This window comes from Phyllobates terribilis, unplaced genomic scaffold (genome assembly GCF_046119375.1).
Source record: "Phyllobates terribilis strain yellow unplaced genomic scaffold, ASM4611937v1 Scaffold_327__1_contigs__length_2127877, whole genome shotgun sequence".
Taxonomy (NCBI): Eukaryota; Metazoa; Chordata; class Amphibia; order Anura; family Dendrobatidae; genus Phyllobates; species Phyllobates terribilis.
Window position 1 is genome coordinate 21,776 of NW_027363087.1, and position 24,953 is coordinate 46,728.

Below are 24,953 nucleotides of genomic sequence, written 5' to 3' on the forward strand. Positions count from 1 at the left end.
CATGAATAGAAATGCTAATTAAGACTGGGTGAATGTGACTAGCTTTTGATGTACAAAAACGCTGTAAAAAACGCATGTAAAACACCAAGGTTACTTACCGGTAAGCTGGTTTATCCTGAACCCATGACAGCACACCTTGAGAGGGTTCCGCCCCACCAAGGACAGGAAATTGTCTGAAATAAAAGGGAGGTACCTCTCTCGCTTCAGTTGGTTTCCTGTCCTTGATGGTAACCTGTCTGTGGAAGAAAAGAATGCTGTACCTGGATCTGTTCCGGTGTGGAAGAGCGGGTGCCGGCCTGTGCACCGGGTTCCAGGCTTCAGAAGCGCCATCCAAGGTGCAGCGGTCTGCGGGGAGCTGTAGCCCTGCTCACCGCCTGCGCACGCTCAGACACAGCCCCAGGGAACCATGGACGGCGCTTCTGGAGCCTGGAACCCGATGCACAGGCCGGCGCCCGCTCTTCCACACCGGAACAGACCCAGGTACAGCATTCTTTTCTTCCACAGACAGGTTCCCATCAAGGACAGGAGACCAACTGAAGCGAGGGAGAGGTACCGCCCCTTTATTTCAGACAGTTTCCTGTCCTTGGTGGGGCGGATCCCTCTCAAGGTGTGCTGTCATGGGTGAGGGGAAAAAACGCATGTAAAATCTGCATGTAAAATCCGCATGCGATTTATCTGCCAGGGAGAGACAAAAACGCTCAGGAAATTTCAGCTTCAAATCCGCATCGTGCGCAAATACCCTTACACAGGTGATGGAATTACTGCCTGCGCAGGTAATGTAATTATCACCTGAGCAATACTAATGAAATCCTGAAAACGTGACCTGTTGGTGGGCCTTGAGCACTTCAGTTTGGGGAAGACTGTTGTAGAACATAAACCCTGAATCGAGTTTGCACTGCATAGATAGTTGTAGATAAAATAGGCCATACGCTTCAGGTTCTAGATGGCTGGAAAAGCCCATTAAGATTAAACTCCATTTTGATGCCTTTTTATGACAGATGAAGATTGAATGCAGATATCTTAAGAAAAATGCAAGTAAGTTTTGGATTTTTTGAGGGGATGTTGTTGGGTGCTGGCTGTAGTTGAATAGTGTTTCGATGGCAGATCTGCATCGCATAAATTTATGCTGACACTAGGCCACAGATAACAGCAGAGACCGCATCATATTTTATAAATACAAATTGCTGATCAATCTTCTAAAACGACCATCTTTACAGTGCAACCATGACAGACGAGCCATTCAGGATATCCCTAATGGTTTGCTTTAGTGTTCTTTGAGGGTCAGCTCGCATATGATCACATGCATTCAAGAAATGGCAAGTGTAAGGGGAAATGACATGGTCTTATCATGCACAGCCACACTTTGCACATTGTATTGACAGGCTGATTTTACAGAGGACCCAGCATATCTGCTTAGTATCTGCAACAAAATGGACATGCTGTGCATTTCATTACTCAAAGACTGTCCTCAAATCAACACCATTCCTCTGCAAAGTGTGAATAGGGCTTTAACCCCTTTACAACCCAAGGTGGTTTGCACATTAATCACCAGGCCAATTTTTACAATTCTGACCACTGTCACTTTATGAGGTAATTACTCTGAAACGCTTCAACGGATCCCACTGATTCTGAGATTGTTTTTTCGTGACATATTGTACTTCATGATAGTGGTAACATTTCTTCAATATCACTTGCGTTTATTTGTGAAAAAAATGGAAATTTGGCAAAAATTTTGAAAATTTAGCAGTTTTCAAAATTTGAATTTTTATGCCCTTAAATCAGAGCGATATGTCACACAAAATAGTTAATAAATAACATTTCCCACATGTCTACTTTACATCAGCACAATTTTGGAACCAAAATTTTTTTTATTGGGGAGCTATAAGGGTTAAAAGTTGACCAGCGATTTCTCATTTTTCCAACAAAATTGACAAAACCATTTTTTTAGGGACCACATCATATTTAAAGTCACTTTGAGGGGTCTTTATGACAGAAAATACCCAAAAGTGACAGCATTCTAAAAACTGCACCCCTCAAGGTGCTCAAAACCACATTCAAGAACTTTATTAACCCTTCAGGTGCTTCACAGGAATTTTTGGAATGTGGTTGAAAAAAAATTAACATTTAACTTTTTTCACAAAAATGTTACTTTAGACCCAATTTTTTTTATTTTCGCAGGGGTAACAGGAAAAAATGGACCCCAAAATTTGTTGTGCAGTTTCTCCTGAGTAAGCAGATACCCCATATGTGGGGGAAAACCACTGTTTGGGCGCACGGCAGGGTTCGGAAGGGAAGGAGCGCCATTTGACTTTTTGAATGTAAAATTTGCTTGAATAATTAGTGGATGCCATGTTGCATTTGGAGAGCCCCTGATGTGCCTAAATAGTGGAAACCCCCCACAAGTGACACCATTTTGGAAACTAGACCCCTCAGGGAACTTATCTAGATGTGTGGTGAGCACCTTGAACCCCCAAGTCCTTTACAGAAGTTTATAACATGGAGCCATGAAAATAAAAAAATCAAACTTTTTCCACAAAAAGGATGTTTTAGCCCCAATTTTTTTATTTTCACAAGGGTAGGAGGAGAAAAAGGACCCCAAAAACTTTTGTGCAATTTCTCCTGAGTACGCCAATACCCCATATGTGGGGAAAATACAGTGTTTGGGCGCACGGCAGAGTTCAGAAGGGAAGGAGCACTGTGTGACTTTTTGAACGCAAAATCGTCTGGAATCGAGAGCGGACCCCATGTCGCGTTTGGAGAGCCCCTGATGTGCCTAAATAGTGGAAACCCCCACAAGTGACACCATTTGGGAAACTACACTCCTCAAGGATTTTATCAAGGGTTATAGTGAACATTTTGAACCCAGAGGTACGAGACAGAATTTGATGACATTAGGTCATCATATTGAATAAGCTGTCATTAGTCTTGAGAAAAAGTGCTCGCTGCTTGAGTTTGCATCGGGTACTCGGGTATGCACCATGTATCACGGGTGCTCAAGTGAAATGCTCGAGTCCCTGCCCGCATGTTTCACGGTTATTAGACACCCCCAAAAAAACATGCTGGGATCGCTCATGCATGGCAGGCAATCCCCACGAGGTTTTTTTGGCCACGAAGTATGTGGGCCGGAGACTCGAGCACCCGCGATACTCAATGCATACCCGAGCACCGAATGCAAACTCAAGTAGCGACCACTTGCGTTCAACACTAGTTGCCATATCGTCATTTTTTTTTTTCTTTTGAAAAAAAAAAAAAAAACAACCCTAACATTAGCACAACCCTAACCTCAACCCCAACCCCAGCGTTTATTTTTCACGCCGTTCCTAGTGCGGTATAAGTGATTAGACGACTTTATTTTTCGGGTCGGTGCGACTACAGAGATACCAGAATCATATCGGGTTTTTATGATTGACAGCTGTCACACACTAAAAGACACATATTTTGTAAAATCTAGTTTTTGCATCGCCATATTTTGAGAGCTATAATTTTTCCATATTTTGGTCGGCAGTCATGTGACTGCTTGCTTTTTGCGGGATGAGTTGACGTTTTTTATTGGTACCATTTTCAGGCACGTGACATTTTTTGATCGCTTTCTATTCCAGCTTTTGGGAGGCAGAATAAACAAAAACCAACAATTCAGGAATTGTTTTTTTTTTTAATTTTTTTTATTCTACTCCGGGTGTGGTAAAATTGATAAGGCAGCTTTATTCTTCAGCTCCATACTTACTCCATATTTATTCAGCTCCATACATCTAGTGACGCAGCCGTCCAGTGAGCGCAGCCTTGCTTCATACACTTGTATGGAGCGAAGCTGCGCCTCGTGTAGTGATGCAGCCGTCCAGTGAGCGCAGCCTTGCTTCATACACTTGTATGGAGCGAGGCCGCGCCTCGTGTAGTGACGCAGCAGTCCAGTGGGCGCAGCCTTGCTTCATACACTTGTATGGAGCGAAGCTGCGCCTCGTGTAGTGACGCAGCCGTCCAGTGGGCGCAGCCTTGCTTCATACACTTGTATGGAGCGAGGCCGCGTCTCATCTAGTGACGCAGCCATCCAGTGGGCGCAGCCTTGCTTCATACACTTGTATGGAGCGAAGCCGCGCCTCGTGTAGTGACGCAGCCGTCCAGTGGGCGCAGCCTTGCTTCATACACTTGTATGGAGCGAGGCCGCGCCTCGTGTAGTGACGCAGCTGTCCAGTGGGTGCAGCCTTGCTTCATACACTGGTATGGAGCGAGGCCGCGTCTCATCTAGTGACGCAGCCATCCAGTGGGCGCAGTCTTGCTTCACACACTTGTATGGAGCGAAGCCGCGCCTCGTGTAGTGACGCAGCCGTCCAGTGGGCGCAGCCTTGCTTCATACACTTGTATGGAGCGAGGCCGCGCCTCGTCTAGTGACGCAGCCGTTCAGTGGGCGCAGCCTTGCTTCATACACTTATATGGAGTGAGGCTGTGCCTCGTCTAGTGACGCAGCTGTCCAGTGGGCGCAGCCTTGCTTCATACACTTGTATGGAGCGAAGCAGCTCCTCGTCTAGTGACGCAGTCTTCCAGTGGGTGCAGCCTTGCTTCATACACTTGTATGGAGCGAAGCCGCGCCTCGTCTAGTGACGCAGCCGTTCAGTGGGAGCAGCCTTGCTTCATACACTTGTATGGAGCGAGGCCTCGTCTAGTGACGCAGCCGTCCAGTGGGCGCAGCCTTGCTTCATACACTTGTATGCAGCGAGGCCGCGCCTCATCTAGTGATGCAGCCGCTCTGACCGTGAGTATGCATAACACCCATTGTAGTCGATGAGCATGCTGACATCAATTTTTTTGTGGACCGATTGCCTGCAAAAAAAAATTGAAGACAAATATACGAATAGAAACATGTCTGCTTCTGATCTAATTTGTACATCAAATTCGTCCCCTAAATGGATCCATACAAAATAAAAGCGAACCCTCGGATCCATGTGCTCTAAATGGATGAGAATTGAAACAAACTGATGTAGTCTGGCTTTTTTTGTGCACAAAAAAAAAAGAGGGGGACTCTAAATTAATTCTTAGTCTTATTTAATGCTCATGCAGAGGTTCTTGAAACTTGGTCTGAGCGCAGACCATAATGCACAAGTTATCTGCGGGTCTCACACCTTGATATGAACAACCTCATAGGCATAAATGTGGCAGAGGAGATATAATTACATTGCTAATTATGGTAAAGATTTCCTCCAAAGCCACATGTCAATCTCTGCCGCCTCTATACAATGGTGTGTGAGTATTTTATGCGCTGCTCTACCTGCAATCAAACATGAGCACACACAGGACATCATGGATGTGACATACCTTTCTCTGGTGTCTCCAGGGCTTCCACAATTGGGTGGTGGACATCTCCAGTTACTAGCACACGGTCCAGCTCAGCATGTGGCTGCTGTTCACTACCTGAAGAATTCACAGTTGTTGAAACCACCTTGTCCTCAGGTGTTGGAGCATCATGATACTCTAGTGTTGTCTGGTTAGACCTTGCAGACACATGGCTTGCGTCTTTGCTAGCCTCCATTTTGCTTGGGCTTCCATCTTGAATTCCAGATGAAGATTCATCCATTTCATCATTGTCTGTATTGGCATAATTTTCGGTAAGCATAGCCACTCTTTCTGCCCACATAGTGTCTCGACCAGACTTCAGAACAGGAGAAATTCTGGGCTCTTCTTGCTCAGTTGACAAAATCTGTTAGTAAAATATTGCTTAGTATTAAAAAAAAATGATGCGACAAAAAAAGAACTAGAGGAAAACTATTTAAGGTGTTAACGAACACAATTTTTTTTTTTAACATGACATAAAAAGGTGCTCAATTCATAAATGTTAAAAACAGTGTAATATACTTACGTTAAGCATGCCCACATCAAATCAGACCACTATGCATAATGCGAGACTTACCCCTTTACTAAATTTCTTGCTAATTTGCTCCATAAAAGAGATTTTTAGTTGTCTGGACCGTAAAGGAGGTGCAATTGATCTTCCAGGGGAAACTGAAGGAGAGGCCAAAGGAGTTGTGTGTGTACTGGACCTCAGAACAGATTGGCGAGTGCGTGCAATATAGTCAGAAGCCCTTGTGCTTGCCATCAAGGCTTTTGCCTTCTAGAGAGAAACGCACAAAAAAAACGTTACTACAATAAGATTTGATGAGCAGCATCAACAAATGAACAGACCGTAGAACAAATGTTAGGACTCAAAGCCCGAGTAATTAATGGAGTAGAGCATAAAGCTATTATGCGATGCATCTCAATCCTTTGCTAAACAAACTAAAAATGTATGATGCTGAACCCTTACCTTTACCACCAGAGGTGTCTGCAGCAAGCTAAACTCCGATGCTTTGGAAAGGTTTTTTATCGGTGTAGATTTGAGAAGACTTGATTGGACAGGGCTGGAAGTCAGCAGGAAAGATCTGCAAGGTGTTTTGTAACGGACATTTGCAAAATCTGTGCCAAAGGAGGGTTCTGCCAGGACAGGGTGGACGGGAGAGTCCAACAGCCTGTAACATACAAACAACTAGGTTTATAAAAGGCATCACAATTACACATGATAAAAAAATGCTATAACAATTAACAAGGTTGGTCCACACAGGACATAACTGATTACGGACGGGGAGCCCTTCTGTGTGTACAAACCAATCCAAAAGCACAGTAGGCAGCAGCATGGAAAAAAAATGTACCACTAACCTGGAGTCTCTTCTAGTTTTCAATATTGGTTTACCAACAAAAGCATCATGTATTTCCATTTTGGCATCTTGAGAAACTGGACTTGGGCTTTCATCTGTCAAACTGAAGAGCAGAAAAATCACATTCAGCTATTTCCATCTCTAATAGGGTTATGGAATGGAAAAGTAATTAAAGAGTTTTTTCATGAATGGACAACCCACTATTAAATGGTCCCAGAATGGTGCTGCACAAAAGGAAAAAATCTTTTTTTTCTATTTCTATTTTATTATTATTTCCGCTTTACTTTATTTTTCTACTCCCTTTCTTTTACCTTCTGGTATTTTCTCGGCTTTATTTTACCTTGGCATTCTATCTTTTCATTGCTTCCCCTACACAACTCATTCCACATATCCATATCCACATACACATGCCAGGAAAATATTCTCCATTCTCTCCTGTGGGAGGATCTCACTGCAGGGGGCATCTTCTTAAGTGACCACTTGAGACATAGTGATATGTCACCTCTGGTCACATGATCTCCACCTAATGCTCCATTAAGGCGACACGTGTTGTGCTGGAGCGCAACGTCACATGTCATTAGAGGTCACACGCCTTAAACATGGCGCGGCCCACATTATCAGCTTTCTAGATAAAGCAGCAGATAACACTTTGCGCTCTACGCACTGAAAGTTATGCCATTCCTCAGCGCTGTTGCCACAGACCTTGTGCTATGTCTTTTCTCTCAGTCCTGCAATCTAGTAAATAATAATAATCTTTACTTATATAGCGCCAACCTATTCTGCAGCGCTTTACAATTCAGAGGTTCACACACAACAGTCACAAGTAACAAAGCTAAAGATAATACAATAATTAAAGCAAAAATAATAATGACCCTGCTCGTAAGAGCTTACAATCTACAATGAGGTGGGGGGTGACACAAAGTGCAGGGGCCTATTCACAATAATCGTCCAGCCATCTTGAGGGGATGAGCGATAGATAAAGGCTGCATGAGCTCGTCACCAGCCAGAATCTGTAGAGCTTTTGGGTTCGGTGGAGACTTATGTTTGGAGAAATAATGAATGGGCTATAAAAATATAAAAACACTTCGATTAGGGAACGCGATAGGCCACCCTAAACAGGTGTGTTTTTAGGAAGCACCTAAAACCGTGTAAGTTGTGGCTCGTCCTAATTTCTTGGGGTAGAGCATTCCAAAGAATAGGTGCAGCTTGGGAGAAGTCTTGGAGCCGGGAGTGGGACGTATGGATTAGTGCGGATGTTAGTCGATGGTCGCTTGCGGAGCGTAGAGAACGAGTAGGCTGATAAACAGAAATGAGGGAGGAGATGTAGGGGGGTGCTGCACTGTGTAGAGCTTTGCGGGTGAGAATAAGCAATTTAAATTGGATCCTATAATGTATAGGCAGCCAGTGCAATGACTGGCATAGAGCGGAAGAATCTGAGTAACGATTAGCCAGATAGATGACCCTGGCTGCAGCATTAAGGATGGACTGGAGAGGGGAAAGTTGAGTGAGGGGGAGGCCAATTAATAGAGAATTACAGTAGTCAAGGCGGGACTGGATCAGGGCAAAAGTGAGGGTTTTTGTGGTTTCCAAGGAGAGAAAGGGGCGGATTCTAAAGATGTTCTTCAGGTGCAAGCGACAAGACCGGGAAAGAAATTGTATATGGAAGGTGAAGGAAAGATTGGTGTCAAACACAACGCCCAGACAGCGCGTCTGCTGGCTCAGCGTCATTGTGGTGCCACACACGGAGAGGGATATGTCAGATTTAGGGAGGTGAGTAAACGGTGGGAGCAGAAGTTGTTCAGTTTTAGAAAGGTTGAGTTTCAGATAAAGAACGGACATTATGTTGGAAACTGTGGACAGACAGTCACTGGTATTCTGTAGTACAGTGGGGGTAAAGTCGGGGGATGAGGTGTATAGTTGTGTGTCATCAGGATAAAGATGTTACTGAAAGCCAAATTTGCTGATGGTCTTTCCAATTGGGGCAGTGTAGAGAGAGAAGAGAAGTGGGCCAAGGACTGAACCCTGAGGAACCCAAAAAGCAAGAGGAAGGGGGGGGGGAGAAGTGGAGCCAGCGAATGATACACAAAGAGCGGTCAGATAGATAAGAGGAGAACCAGGAGAAAGCAGTGCTTTTTAAGCCAATTGAGTGGAGCATAGAGAGGAGGTGGTGGTCAACGGTGTCGAAAGCTGCAGAAAAGTCCAGAAGAATGAGCAGAGAGTAGTCACCGTTCCGTTTTGCTGTCAAAAGGTCATTGGTTACTTTGAGGAGTGCAGTTTCTGTAGAATGTAGAGGACAGAAGCCGGTCTGTGATGGGTCTAGAAGAGAGTGAATGGAGAGGTAAAGGGTAAGGTGGGAGTAGACCAGGCGCTCCAAGAGTTTAGAGATAAAGGGGAGATTGGAGACTGGTCTGTAGTAGTTTGTGCAGGAAGGGTCAAGAGAGGGCTCTTTTAATAATGGAGTAATGATGACATGTTTGAAGGAGGAGGGGAAGTTACCAGATGAGAGGGAGAGGTTGAAGATTTTAGTTAGGAGAGTAGTGATGACTGAAGAGAGAGACTGGAGTGGGTGTGAGAGAATAGGGTGCATGGACTGGCATGAGAAGAAGAGAGGAGCCTGGAGACTACTTCTTGTGTGACTGGGTCAAATGTGGAGAGTGATCCAGAGGAGATGTGGGGAGGGATGGGAGTCATGGAACATGGTGGCTGGGAGCTGATTTCCTGATGAATGTTCTCTGCGAAGTAGGAGGCCAGGTCCTCAGCACAAATGTCCGAGATAGGGGCCAGCACTTTAGGACTGAGGAGGGAGTGAAAGGTGTCGAAGAGTTTTTTTGGGTTGTTGGATAGTGAAGAGATCAGGGTGGTGAAGTATGTCTGTTTGGCAACGTGAAGAGTTATAGGTTTTTAACAAATTCATAGTGGATAAAGTTTTCTAGTGTGCGAGTTTTCCTCCATAGGCGTTCAGCACTCCTAGAGCATAATTGGAGAAATCGGGTTCGTGGTGTCAGCCAGGGCTGTTTTACTTTGTGTTTAGATGTTCTGAGGGTGAGGGGCGCTACTTGGTCCAGGGTGCTTCTGAGAGTGTCATTGTAGTGATTTACAGCCAGATAAGGACAGGAAAAAGAGGAGATTGGGGACAGTGATGAGTGAAGGGAGTCTAAGAGGGTTAATGGCTTGTAAATTTCTGAATGTGTGATAGGTAGGAGTGTGCTGGGGTGGGCAAGGATTTGTGAGCGTGAAGGAGAGACTGTTATGATCAGAGAGGGGAAGAGGGGAGTTATCTAGGTAGGGGATTGAACAAAGCCGTACAAAGACCAGATCAAGGGAGTTTCCGTTGTTTTGTTTCTCAGAGGATGATATTCAGATGCGATTCCAACTTATTCTTTGATTCATGTGTTTCTGGCAATTCTGGTTGTTCTATATACGCTCTGTTTCTGGATGACGTGACTGGCATAGCTCATAGCAAGCTACAAAAACAATCTACAGTGGGTACGGAAAGTATTCAGACCCCTTTACATTTTTCACTCTGTTTCATTGCAGCCATTTGGTAAATTCTAAAAAGTAAATTTTTTTTTTCTCATTAATGTACACTCTGCACCCCATCTTGACTGAAAAAAAACAGAAATGTAGAAATTTTTGCATATTTATTAAAGAAAAACTGAAATATCTCATGGTCATAAGTATTCAGACCCTTTGCTCAGTATTGAGTAGAAGCACCCTTTTCAGCTAGTACAGCCATAAGTCTTCTTGGGAATGATGCAACAAGTTTTCACACCTGGATTTGGGGATCCTCTGCCATTCTTCCTTGCAGATCCTCTCCAGTTCCGTCAGCTTGGATGGTGAACGTTGGTGGACAGCCATTTTCAGGTCTCTCCAGAGATGCTCAATTGGGTTTAGGTCAGGGCTCTGGTTGGGCCAGTCAAGAATGGTCACAGTTGTTCTGAAGCCACTCCTTTGTTATTTTAGCTGTGTTCTTACGGTCATTGTCTTGTTGGAAGGTGCACCTTCGGCCAAGTCTGAGGTCCAGAGCACTATGGAAGAGGTTTTCATCCAGGATCTCTCTGTACTTGGCCGCATTCATGTTTCCTTTAATTGCAACCAGTCGTACTATCCCTGCAGCTGAAAAACACCCCCAAAGCATGATGCTGCCACCACCATGTTTCACTGTTGGGATTGTATTGTTCAGGTGATGAGCAATGCCTGGTTTTCTCCACACGTACCGCTTAGAATTATCACCAAAAAGTTCTATCTTCATTTCATCAGACCAGAGAATCTTATTTCTCATAGCCTGGGAGTCTTTCATGTGTTTTTGAGCAAACTCTATGCGGGCTTTCCTATGTCTTGCACTGAGGAGAGGCTTCTGTCGGGCCACTCTGCCATAAAGGCCCGACTGGTGGAGGGCTGCAGTGATAGTTGACTTTGTGGAACTTTCTCCTATCTTCCTACTGCATCTCTGGAGCTCAGCCACAGTGATCTTGGGGTTATTCTTTACCTCTCTCACCATGGCTCTTCTCCCACGATTGCTCAGTTTGGCTGGACGGCCAGGTCTAGGAAGACTTCTGGTGGTCCCAAACTTCTTCCATTTAAGGATTATGGAAACCACTGTACTCTAAGGAACCTTGAGTAATGCAGAAATTCTTTTGTAACCTTGGCCAGATCTGTGACTTGCCACAATTCTGTCTTTGAGCTCCTTGGGTAGTTCCTTTGAGCTCATGATTCTCATTTGGTCTGACATGCACTGTGAGCTGTGAGGTGTTATATAGACAGGCGTGTGCCTTTCCAAATCAAGTCCTATCAGGTTAATTAAACACAGCTGGACTCCAATTAAGGAGTAGAACCATCTCAAGGAGGATCACAAGGAAATGGACAGCATGTGACTTAAATGAGCAAAGGGTCTGAATACTTATCACCATGTGATATTTCAATTTTTCTTTAATAAATTTGCAAAAATTTCTACATTTCTATTTTTTTCAGTCAAGATGTTGTGCAGAGCGTACTTTAATGAGAAAAAAAATGAACTTTTTAGAATTTACCAAATGGCTGCAATGAAACAAAGTGAAAAATTTAAAGGGGTCTGAATACTTTCCGTACCCACTGTACATGATACACTATAATTTATGGGATTTATACCCTACCATGCTATTAAAATACTCTGCCTCCCTATTTAATAGTCTACTGAGCTACCACTGGGCGATAGTATGTAATAGTAATGTACTTTTTAATTATTATTCTACCGCATCCCAAAGCCAATTGGGAATTATGTTCTTACATTTCTTTGTATCTCATGCATACCAGGTATATACTTATACTTGTTATGCCTCATTTGTTAAATTTTTGATTATTTTGTTTTCTTTTGTATCTTTCAGTATTGATAAATGTCTAATTTTAGACTGAAGTGTCAATTTTTTTTTTTTACAGTGGATTGCTTTTCTAAATAAAAAGTATTGTTCATCAGCATTTAGCCTGGAGTGCCAAGTTCTTTGTTAGGGTATGTGCACACGATGCAGAAATGAAGCAGAAAATTTCTGCATCATTTCTGCATCTCCCTGGCAGAAAAAACGCATGCAGATTGTGCATGCGTTTTTCCTGCAGAATACATGCGGATCCACATGCAGATTGACATGCGCTTTCCAGGCGATTTTAGCATCACCTGGAAAGTGCTTGACAACTAGGTCACACTATATAATCCATGCAAACAGCATGGATTTATATAGTGTGACCCGAGAGCGTGTATATACTTACCTCCGATGGCCCGCGCTGTCCTGCTTTACAAAGTTCCCGGCTGCCGACAACTTTGAATTGAAAGACCTGCCGACGTCAGCGTCACATGACCCGTCACATGACTCTGACGTCACCGCAGGTCCTACAACTCACTGCAAGTGCCGGGAACCAAGCGGGAGCGCTGCGCGGGCCGACAGATGGTAAGTATACATTTATTTTTTATTTTATTCTTTTTTTTTACAGCTTTTTTAATGGTACCTGGGTGTGGATGAGACTCTCCTCTCCTCCACACTCGGGTACCATCCGCATATTAGAACGCGCCAATAACGCAAGTACAAATGCGGTCTTGCGGAATTGGCGCGTTCTAATGCAAGTCAATGGCGGCGAAATCGCCGCGTTTCCGCAAAATTAATTGACATGCTGCGGATTTTTGACCGCAGCGTTGACGCTGCGGAAAAATCCGCATCATGGGCACAGCACATGCGGATTTCCATTGGGGAACATTGCTTCCCTTCTACCATGCGTTTTTCATGCGTTTCCGCAACTGCAAAAACGCCGCGGAAAACGCATGAAATACGCATCGTGTGAACTCAGCCTAACACTGTTCACTAAATGTACTTCGCTTTTCTTTTTCCCCCACACTTACTATACCACCATGCTTGTATATACCCTTACAGTTTTTGTTCCACTAATCCTCACTCCTTTGCTATCCCCAAACCCCAGCATCCTCTATCCAAATAATCTCTCAATCCCTCTTACCTCCCACCTGACCTCATCTGCAGACCTGCTCCTCAACCTCAGATCTCGCCTACTAAAACATAAAACAAGCCGGCCTCTTTCCTTTCACCTGCTTTCTTGCTCTCTGCTTGTCCTCACTGCTGGCGACATATCTCCCAATCCTGGACCCCCACACAACTGCTACCTCCCTCTTATGCCCCCTCATATCGCTGCCTACCTAATATGAACTTCCGCAATCTCTCCTACATTAAACCCGTCCTGACGTCCACCCCCTGCTCCCCCTCTCTGGAGCACTCTGGAATGCCTGCTCTGTCTACAATAAGCTCCATGTGATTCATGACCTCTTTAACTCTCGCAATCTATCCTTCCTGGGCTGACACCCTCCGACACTGCCTCCCCTGCTGCGCTGTGCTACAGCGGCCTCCACTTCACCCATACTCCTCACCCTGGTAACAGGCATGGTTGAGGAGTGGGTCTTCTTTCTACCAACTGGACCTTCAACCCAATATCACCTCTACAGTCCCTAAACCTCCCTTCTTTTAAAGTCCACACTGTCCGCATCTACTCTCTTTCCAACCTCCAAGAGGCCGTCATATACCGTCCTCCTGGCCCTGCCACTGCCTTTATTGAACAATTCTCCACCTGGCTGCTTCACTTTTTCTCTGCTGACATTCCCACCATCATCATGGGTAACTTCAACATCCCCACCGACACCCGCCAGTCAGCAGTCTCCAAACTCTTGTTGCTTACTTCATCTTTTGGACTTGGTCCTCCTGAGCCACCCACACAGACGGACACACACTAGACCTCATCTTCACTCGACTCTGCTCCCTATCTAACCTCACAACCTCCCCTCTCCCCTTATCTGGCCACCATCTACTCACGTTCTCATCCCTGTCCTCTTCACCTGTCAGCCATGTCCAGCAACCATAACACCCCCCGCAGAAACCTCGCACATCTAGACACTCACACACTCTGACTCTATTCTACCACTAGCATCCATATCTTCACTCCACGACACAGTCAGCGCCACTGCTTTCTACAATGCCACTCTCACATCAGCTATTGTCGTGGTCGCCCTACTCGTGCATGGCAGAGTGCGACAAATCAAAAGAAAACCCTAACACAATAACCTCACTAAAAAGCTTCGGCAAGTGTCCAGGGTTGCGGAGCGGTGTTGGAGGAAAACACATTCGAAAGATGACTTCACTGCATTCAAACACGCAACACTCGCACTCAAATCAGCCCTCACCTCTGCTAAACAGGCCCACTTTACATCCCTTGTATCTTCCTTATTCTACAAACCCAAACAGTTATTCAACACTTAACTCCCCTCCTCCGCCCAGCACTGTCCCCTCCGACCTCCCTAATCGCTGCTGAGGACTTTGCCACACACTGCAAAAATAAGATTGACCAAACAAGGCAAGTCTTTATTGTTCGACCACCACAAACTCCTTTGTATACCAGACTAATGCCCTTACACCATAACCACCCTCTCGATCATCAATGAAGGTGAACTTCCTTATCTCCTCTCCAAATCACACCTCACTACTTGTGCACTTTACCCCATCACATTCCACCTCCTCCCCAACCTCACCACCACACTTATTCCATCCCTAACCCATCTCTTCAACCTATCACTAACATCTGCTACCTTCCCCTCTGCTTTCAAACATGCCACAATCACGTCTATCCTCAAATAAACATTGCTCGACCCAACTGCTAAGTCCAGCTATCGCTCCATATTGCTGCTCCCATTCGCCTCCAAACTCCTTGAACAGCAGTTCACGCTGAACTTTCCTCTCATCTAACTCTCTTCGACGACCTACAATCTGGCTTCTGTCCTCACCATTCCACTGAAACGGCCCTGACCAAAATCACTAACTTACTTATAGCCAAAGCTAACAGACAATTATCAATACTCCTCCTTGATTTGTCATCTGCCTTCGACACAGTTGACCACTGCCATCTACTACAAATCCTCTCTTCCTTTGGCATCAAAGACCTTGCCCTCAAATCATACCTTTCCAACCACACATTTAGAATCTCCCACGCTACCTCCTCATCCGGCCCTCACTCTGTTGAAGTCCCTCAAGGCTCTGTCCTAGGACCCCTACTCTTCTCCATCTATACCCTTGGCTGGAGACAACTCAAATTCCCATGGCTTCCAGTACCATCTGCACGCTGACGACACTCAGATCCACCTCTGCTGTCCAGAATCCCTGAGTATCTATTTGCCATATCCTCCTCCTCTCGCTTCAAGCTTAATGTGGATAAATCTGAACTCATTATCTTTCCTCCATCTCACATATCTTCCCCACCTGATCTATCTGTAGTAATAAACTACATCACGCTTCCACCCGTACCGGAAATCCGCTGCCTCGGAGTAACCCTTGAATCTGCCCTATCCTTCAAACAGCACATCCAAGCTCTCGCCACCTCCTGTAGCCTCCAGCTTAAAAATATTTCCAGAATCCGTCCTTTCCTAAACCCTCAATCTACTACATGCTTGTGCATACCCCATCATCGCCCGCCTCAACTACTGCAACATCCTCCTCTGTGGCCTACCTGCTAACACTCTTGTACCTCTCCAGACCATCCTTAACTCTGCTGCCTGACTAGTTTATCTCTCTCCTCGCTACTCTTCTGCTTCCCCTCTTTGCAAGTCCCTTTACTGGCTCCCAATTCCCCAGCATATCCAGTTCAAACTTCTACTAACACTGACCTACAAAGGCATCCATAACCTTTCTCCTCCGTACATCTCCAAACTAATATCCCGATATCTTCCCTCACGTAAACTCCAGTCCTCCCAAGACCACCTTCTCTCCTCCACACTCATTAGTTTTTCACCCAATCGCCTAAAAGACTTGTCCCCAATATTCCCCATCCTCTGGAAATCTGGCCCCAACACGTTTGATTAGCCATCACATTCGGATCCTTCAGACAGAACCCGAAAACCCATCTTTTCAAGAAAGCTTACAGGCTGCCATGACCTTGCTGCCACCTCACCAACACCAGAGCTACTGCAACCCCTCAACCTACTGTCTCCTTCCCCATCATCCTGTAGAATGTAAGCCGCAAGGGCAGGGCCCTCTTCCTCCTGTATCAGTCTATCATTGTTAGCTTCTTTACTGTAAGTGATATGTATTTTGCATGTAACCCCTTCTCATGTACAGCACCATGGAATCAATGTTGCTATATAAATATTTAGGGTAGAATCCTACTTGAGCACACACGAAGCAGGACGGACACTCATCTTCATGTCTCCTGAGGTCACATGACTGCCGCAGTCAATCGGTGGCTGCAGACTGACAGCAGCCTTCACATTTCTATCCTGAGGCGAATAAACTTTTTGCAAAGATGTAATTATGAAGATTGTAGTCAATCAGTGGCTTACATGAGTCATGAGACATTGTTCATCAAGACACTGGCGGAGTACACAATCTATGAGCCATGCAGATCCAGGAAGTAGAGAATTTTTTAATTTATGGGGCCAGCAATAAAGGAGTCTTTTAATGGGCAACCACTTTAAAAAAAAAACAAAAAAAACCTTTTGTTTTAAACAAGTCAGTTAAAGGGGTTGTCCGGTATTGGAAAAATATATATTTGCAATGCATGTATGCACTTAAAATATGTATTTAAAAAAAAAAGGCATACTCACTTTCCAGCACATTACATGTCCAGTCCAGGCTGACTGCTGCAGTCAGGGGACCAAGAGCACTTCATAAGAGAAACATACTTAAATGATATTTCTATATCAGACAACCCCTTTAATGTCTCACTATTCTATTAATTTATACCATTTGAGTTTTACATGACTAAGCAGAACAAGACAAGTCTCTTGACTACAGCTACAGAACTCTACAGAAATGGTCTCCTACCAAAAGCATTTTAATGTCACTGTGCCACAAAAGATACATTGGTTCAAACATAGAAGAGCTTAAGTACTGTGTAGGAATGGGAGTACCATAAACGGATTCTCAGATGAAAGCCCAGGCACATTTCTTACCTTTTATAAGGAGAGAAGTCTCTACTCTCACTAGCTGCAGACACTTCCTTTATTTTCAGCAGCACGTTACGGATAAAGTCAGCTTCGGTAATCACACTCCCTGAGGGAGCCGGTTTTGCAACAGTAGATAAAGGTTTGGGTCTTGTCACTAGAATAAACAAGAAACTGTTGCTTAGTGTTGAATATTTTGGATATGTATTTGTATTTTAACAATGGTAGAGTAGTCAAACCTACAGACATTACAGGCCGCTATCCGGTGACAACTCTGCTGCCCGCTAGAACTGTCTGCCGTCACCATGTAACTGAAGACTGCCGAATCATGACTGAGTGCAATCAGCACAAATTAACAATTCTCCTATATTCTAAACAAGAGTGGGTGGTCATGTGCCAACTTCATTGAGAGTAGTGGCCGAGAGAGTCAAACTGGCTGCAACTATGCAAATTGTATAAATACCCAATTGAAAGGGAAATTGTGGCAGTGTGCGCATTGTAAACTTATCACAATTCGGCAATGTGCAGTCACAGACTGCAGAGTTCTTTTTAGCCTGGAAAACTCCTTTAATACTATTTCATCTACACTGACAAATCATCTGAAGAATGATGAATAATGAAGCCTCTTTTCTGGCCTTCATAGGACACCATAGTCAGCAGCTATGACGTCACCAGCTCCTTCCGCCCGTGTGGTTACCAGGGATGCTACCGGACGGAGTGCCCTGGCTCTACATACCACTTAGGAGATTACAGCTCCCTGCTTTACTGTATGGCCCAGGACCTGACAGCAGGTAACTGTGGGCTTCGGAGTACGTACAGGGGAGTAGACACCCCGCACTCTTTACTCACCAGGAATTCACACCTCTAATCAAGGGACCAGCCCCACTAACTGTATGCTTTTACTAAGCACCGTGTATTCATTCTTACAGACTATGAGCTATTTAGCGGCATAGCAGGCACGTTTCCAATAGCAGCAGCATTTCTTACCATGCAAATGGACGTTAAACAGAGAAACATTATATTTATTAACGCTTTGCCTAAATATCATATATAGCTGGTCTCCTTAGGAATATTATTTTATTGTCCAAGTTAATTTCCATTGTGAAATTTGTTTAATATAAATTCTAGATATTACTTTCTGTTTTGCGTGCTCCTCTTTTCTATTCTCTGCTACCTCCAATCAGTGCGACAGTACCATCTATTTATGACTATTTACGGGCCGTCACACAGGACCCGTGCTTCTGGCTGCAGCCTAGTATTTCTTCCTTACCATCTCCTTTGGCGCTAGTATATGTTGATACTACATTTCTGTTTATTTTATGCATACATTTTAGTATTAATAGGCAGACGACAATCCATAATGTTCCTGTCTTGGCATTTACACATTGGTCTATGGGCAGAACTTTTGCACATAAGAATTGAACACTATTTATCAAGCTGGAGATCAAGGTCATATGCGCAGTCCCACTATATATCGCTTTCTTTTCACTGAATACGCATTGCTCTTACCTGTACATTATACATTTACATTTGGTACTTCCATTAGTCATCTCTGACACATGCATATTGTTTTTATTTGTACGTCACACGTCGGTGCCCCTAACAGACCCATGTGGTGTATTGATCGGTCATTTCTTGCAGAGCTCAGATCAGACCTGGAGCGAGGGGTGGAACATTTGAGGCTTTATATTACTTATGTGCATCAGTGCAGAGCCAGATGTCAGTCAAAGTGCTGTGAGCGGTGACTGGCCGGGCACACCTGTCTGTATGGCTTAAAGTCAGCGACTCCCTGGAGTAATATAGTTCATTTTCTCTAAGAAGCTGCACTTTCAGGACAAAGTAGCTTTAAAGGGGTTATCCACTACTTTACATTGATGCCCTATCTGTAGGATAGAGCATCAATGTATGATTGGCTGGGGTCCCGCACGCGGCACCCCTGCCGATCGGCTGTTATCGGTGTCAGGTGTCGCCAGCCGGAAGTCTCTACCTGCAGTGCCCGCCGCTTGTAACTGCACATCGGCCTCCCGATGAATGGGAGGAGGATGTGCAGTTACAAGCGGCGGCCACTACAGACAGACAGCCAAGCACCGCAGGCAAGGACTTCCGGCCGGCGGCCGCTGCACCGATAACAGCTGGTCGGTGGGGATGCCGCGGGCGGGACCCTGGCCGATCATACATTCATGCCCTATCCTACGGATAGGGCATCAATGTTAAAGTAGTGGACAACTCCTTTAAGTCAGATTGCAGATTAACGCTATATTGCCAGGTTTATACCATTATTTAACGTGACAGTATCCCTTTAAATGTTTTTTAAACAGCTGTAATAGAAAGTAAGCAAAGTAACCTCAAGTTCATCTGACTTGAAAACTATGAATTTCCAGCAAATGCCAAAGCAATTCCAATATCTGTCCCCTCAAAATTAATGAAGGTGAAGTTAATAAGATATTACATACAGCCGAAAGCTACAACTTTCAGTTACCTTTCTTCCAAACAATAGAAGGATAGGATCTGGCCAGAGTTTGCTGCACACTTGGGAGTATTTTGACATAGTGATCCACTATAGAGTTTCTGGCAGCTCCTCTTTCCAGCTGGCATCTGTCAAAATCATTCTGCACAGAAAAGAAAAAGTATAAAAATACATCCATAGCTGAACACATTTTTCAGATACTCTCCTCACGAAATGCAACGTAATCTTTACATAGCAAAATGACTATGGGGGATTGCTTTAGCCAACAATTATTACATAATTAATAACCTGCTGATTGCCAAAATTGTCTGTGAGGTCTGCATATGACTCTGCAATTTAGTTTTGGAACATCCTTGCAGAATCAGCAGCTGCATGGAGATGTGCAGCAGCAGGAATGGAGAACTCCCCGTAAAGAAGGCAGAAATTACACGATCGCTGTATACATTGCTGAAAAAAGCAATGTATACAGATCAAACAAAAAGTTTATAAATTAAATGAAAAAAAGGGGTGATACGAGCGTTGCAGAGTATGACAGGCAGGTAAAGTTATGAACAGAAATTATTAAAGGAATACAAGGCTACATGTTTCAACATTGGACTGATTTCTTACTCAAGTCAGGGATGTATGCCATTTAGGAAGCCGTAATATCCCATTACACTTTGATCCCAGCGATTATATGACCAATTAGTGTCAGGAAGGAGCCAGACCAGATCGAGATGAGCTTTACAATGCATTGATGCGATAGATTTGCTCTGTAATGGGGGATAATATGCCAAGCCAACAATTAAAAAAAGAAAATTTTTTTTAATGATGTTAAAAAATGTGTGAAACACAAAATAAAAAGATATTTTACATAATTACATAGGTTGCAAAAAAGACCTAGGTCCATCAACCGTCTTCCACCAATTGTACATTTTGTCAGTAAATTAACTATAACCCACAGTTACGTGTATCAAGGAAATCATCCAGCCTTGTATAAAAGCTGTTATAGTGTCTGCCATTACTACCTCTTGTGGTCGGGCATTCCACAGTCTGACTGCTCTGACTGTAAAGAACCCTTTCCTATGTTTCCTGAAAACAGACACCTCCAACTGGGGGTGAAGCTGCAAGCATCTATATACTGTATTTAAAAGGGGCATTATAAGGCATGTATTCGGCGCTGGCACCTCACCATCTCAGTGTTCAGACAGAACAGTCAGAGAAACTATTTTTGAAAAGGAGAGATAGCCCTTCCAGTCCTTAAAAGACAGAACTATGGAATCACTTTCACTTATTGTTATTACTTACATATATATTCATGATACTCTTTAAAATGAAACAGAGGACTTACTAGGTGATAATTGTTCAGTGACTGGTTTAGCCGCAAGGCTGGTATGTAATTTGCTCTCTGTAAATGATGTACCAACAAGATCTCTTGATTTTGAATACCTCCGTTTGTGCGCAAATATGTATGCAAGTAATCCTATAATAAAAATAAAGATTTATTAAAGCATAAGGCAAAAGGAAACCTTCACGTTCTGTCTGAATCACTGTTCCTACCGGAACAAAAGTGACAATTCTAAAAGAAACGTCGTATAATCGCACAGGGAAAATGTCCTACAATTTGTGGCAGTTAACCTTTTCCTGTCACTGCCAGTTTTAGCATTTCTGAATAGGCCATATAAAGGGTTTTTCGTGACACTGTGCTTTATTTCAGGGGTAAATTTAGGTGGATATGTCTTGAAAACATCTGAAACTTTAACCCCTTAACGACTGCCGATACGTATTAAAACGGCAGTTGTAAAGGGGCCTTATTCCCGATTTGCTTTTAAAACGGCGATTGGGAATAAGATTGTAGCGCTGCCCGTCGGCTGTATGCGACAGCTGACACCCTGCTATAATCGGCCCTGGCCGCTTTTGTAACTGATCGGGCAAATTAACCCCTCAAATACTGCTGTCAATCGCAACAGAGCTATTTAACTGGTTGTAAGGGAGTTGCAAGATCCCCTTTGTAACCATGGGACCCACAAAATGAAAACTGCGGGTACCGATGGTTATCATGGTACCTAGAGGTCATCTGATGACCCCAGGGTACGATGGTCCGTAAGATCTAGCTATAAGCCTGGTCTCACAAGCACACTCCGTGACTCACTGACCGTCTCATGCACTGCAGTACACGAAAAATGATACATGTCCCACAGTGGGACGAAGTACAAAGAAAAGTGAAAAAGTAAAATAAAATATGTAAAAAACACACCCAAAAAAGCACACCCAAATCACAAAAAGTCATTTTGCCACTCAAAAAGCAGTGTTTGTGAAAAAAAAAACAACCCCAAAACCCCCACAATTGTTAACACCGTATCCAGAACGACCCACTTTATAAAACTGGTACGTTATTTATTCCTTATGGCGAACAGCGTTAAGAAAATAAAAAAACCACCAAAAATGTCACTTTTTCATCAGACTGACTCACAAAAATTTTAATAAAAAGCTTTCAAAAAGTCATATGAAGAAAAAAAGAATGGTATAAATTAAAATCGCCAAACCGTCCCGCAAAACAAAAACTGCAATATGGCTCATTCAGCAAAAAAAAAAAAAGTTACAGTTCTCAGAATATGGCAATGTAAAAACTAATTCATTTTTGTAAAACATTGTTTTTAGTGTGTAAAAATAGCAAAGCATAAAAAAACAATATAAATCTGGTATCTCTGTAATCGTACCGACCCAATGGACAAATCAGTCTTATCACTTACCACACAGTGAACGGCGCAAAAAATAAAAAACATAAATAACTAAATTACTGTTTTTTGTTCATTGTGTCTGAATATCTGAATAAAAAGCAATCATAAAACATTATGTGCCCCAAAATGGTAACAAAAAAATCTGTAACTCGTCCCGCAAAAGAGGGATTTTTGGTACTCACCGTAAAAGCTCTTTCTTTGAGCCTTTATTGGTGGACACAGGTAGCCATGAGTGTATGCATCTGTCGCTGGGAGGCCGCTAGGCAAAAAAAGAATTAGCTCCTCCTCAGCAGTATACACCCATCGACTGGCACAAAGCTCGTCAGTTAGTGAACAAGCAGTAAGAGAAGCAACAAACAACCGAACTATATACAGGCCCAACAGAGGCACATAGGCGCAACATAGGCATAAACCAGGGAGGATGCTGTGTCCCCCAGTGAAGGCTCTAAGAAAGATTTTACAGTGAGTACAAAAAATCCTTCTTTCGTTATTGCTTCATTGGGGGACACAGGTAACCATGGGATGTCCTAAATCAGTCCCAAGGAGGGAATAGAATAATTGACAAATCAGCTTGGACGGCAGGCGACCGCCGTTTGCAGAATCTTCATACCTAGGCCAGCATCAACCGAGGCATAGATATCTACTCTGTAGAACCTTGTGAAAGTGTAACGAGATGACCAGGCATCAGCTTTGCCAACAGGCCTCTGAAACCCAGATTTGCAAACAGCCCAGGAAGCCCCCAACACTTGGGTGGAGAGCGCTCTTACTCCCGGAAGGGGTGGCCTGTGTGTAGCGCGATATGCCTCCAGTATAGCCGAGCGAATTCAGCGATGGGTAGATTTTGTAGCAGGGAGATCCTTGCGATGACCCTCAGATGACAAACAAGGTGTCAGAACATCTGAATGAAGCGGTCCTTGATAGGTAGACACAGAGCTCTGCTCAGGTCCAGATTGTGAAGGGATCTTTCAAGGGGATGAACCAGAGATGACCAGAAAGAAGGCAGAACAATGTCCTCGTTGATGTGGAATGAGGAGACTACCTTAAGAAAGGAGGAACTGGTCTGAAAACTACCTTGTCCTGATGGAGAATGAGAAAAGGAGAGCGACTAGAGAGATGCCAGCTCAAACTCTTCTGATGGACGTGATGGCTACCAAAAAGGCAACCTTCCAGGAAAGGAATGACGACAAGATGTCATGGATAGGTTCGAAGGGGGCTTGCTTATTTTAGGTCCCAAAGGCCTACAGGAGGGGAATATGGCAAAGCCAGGCGAGCAACTCCATGAAGGAAGGTCTTGAGCTTGGGACGAGAAGCCAAATTCCGTTTAAAAAGAATTGAGAGTGCAGAGATCTGAACCTTGAGAGTACTGATAGAAAGCCCGGAGTCGAGTCCCAACTGGAGAAAAGCCAAGATGGATGGAAGAGAAAAAGACATGTGAGCAGAAAAGGTTGTTTTCACACCATCAAAAAAAAAAAAAGAAAGAAAAAAAAAAGGCCTTCCAAGTCCGATGTTAAATGCGTGAGGACACGGGCTTTCTTGCTCTGACCATGGTCTGTATGACCTGGGATGAAAAACATGCTTCTCTCAAAACCAATGCCATTAAATTCAGAGACCGAGAATTCTGGTGGAAGAGGGGACCCTGAGAGAGAGAGAGTAAGTCCCTTCTGGGCCAGTCTACAGCCACCAAGATTACTGGGACTCCCTCTGCCTTGATCTTCTTGATGACTCTCGGGATCAGTGGCAGAGGCGGAAAGAGGTAAGGAAGATGAAAATGAAATCATGGAATGAGGAGGGTGTCATAACCGACTGCCAGAGGGGTAGCGAGACCTGGCTACGAAGTGAGGCACCATTAGATAGACGTCGGTGGTGCCCCATCTGTGACAGATCTTATCGAACACGATGGGGTTGAGTGTCCACTCGCCCGAGGAGAGTCTGATGACTAAGGAAGTCGGCGGCCCAATTGTCCACCCCCAGAATGTGTACTGACGATATTGCTGGCACGTGTCACTCGGCCCAGACCAGAATCCATGAGACCGCCGTGATAACGGATTTGCGGCGTGTTAAGCCCTGTCGGTGTATGTATGCCACGGCTGTGGCGTTGTCTGATTGAATGCATACTGGATAACCTGCTAGGAGATTCTACCAGTGGAGAAGGGAGATGTAGAAGACTCCATCAGCCAAAAAATAAAAAAAAAGTTATAGGTCACAGAAAAAAGCGATACAAAATTTTTTTTTCAATAAAACACTCTTTATTGTGTAAAAGCGCCAAAACATAAAAAAAATATATAAAATGTGGCACTGATGAAAACGTACTGACCCAAAGAATAACGCTGCCTTATCAATTTTACCACATGTGGAAATGCATTAAAAAAAACAAAAAAAAAAAAAAAAAAAAAAAAAAAAAAAACAATTCCTGAATTGTTGCTTTTTGTTTATTCTGCCTCCTAAAAATCGGAAGAAAAAAGCGATCACAAAATGTCACGTGTCCAAAAATGGTACCAATAAAAAACAAGCCATCACATGACTGTCGGCCAAAATATGGAAAAATTATAGCTCTCAAAATATGGCAATTCTAAAACTAGTCTATGCAAAAAAAAAAAAAAAAAAAAAAAAAAAAAAAAGCGTCTTAGTGT

The 24,953-nt window shown here is 43.9% G+C and overlaps 1 protein-coding gene across 1 annotated transcript in view; it reads right to left on the reverse strand.

Annotated features, from left to right (window-relative positions):
• The window catches only part of LOC141221660 (protein ELYS-like), a 109,742-nt gene that overhangs the window by 20,874 nt on the left and 63,915 nt on the right, over positions 1-24,953 (reverse strand). The window contains exons 23-29 of the mRNA XM_073666556.1: positions 20,934-21,065; positions 19,616-19,745; positions 17,146-17,293; positions 6,682-6,783; positions 6,293-6,494; positions 5,900-6,100; positions 5,308-5,689 (exon numbers count right to left, since the gene is read on the reverse strand). Coding sequence (XP_073522657.1) covers positions 5,308-5,689; positions 5,900-6,100; positions 6,293-6,494; positions 6,682-6,783; positions 17,146-17,293; positions 19,616-19,745; positions 20,934-21,065 — 1,297 coding nt within the window. The remainder of the gene's footprint in view (positions 1-5,307; positions 5,690-5,899; positions 6,101-6,292; positions 6,495-6,681; positions 6,784-17,145; positions 17,294-19,615; positions 19,746-20,933; positions 21,066-24,953) is intronic.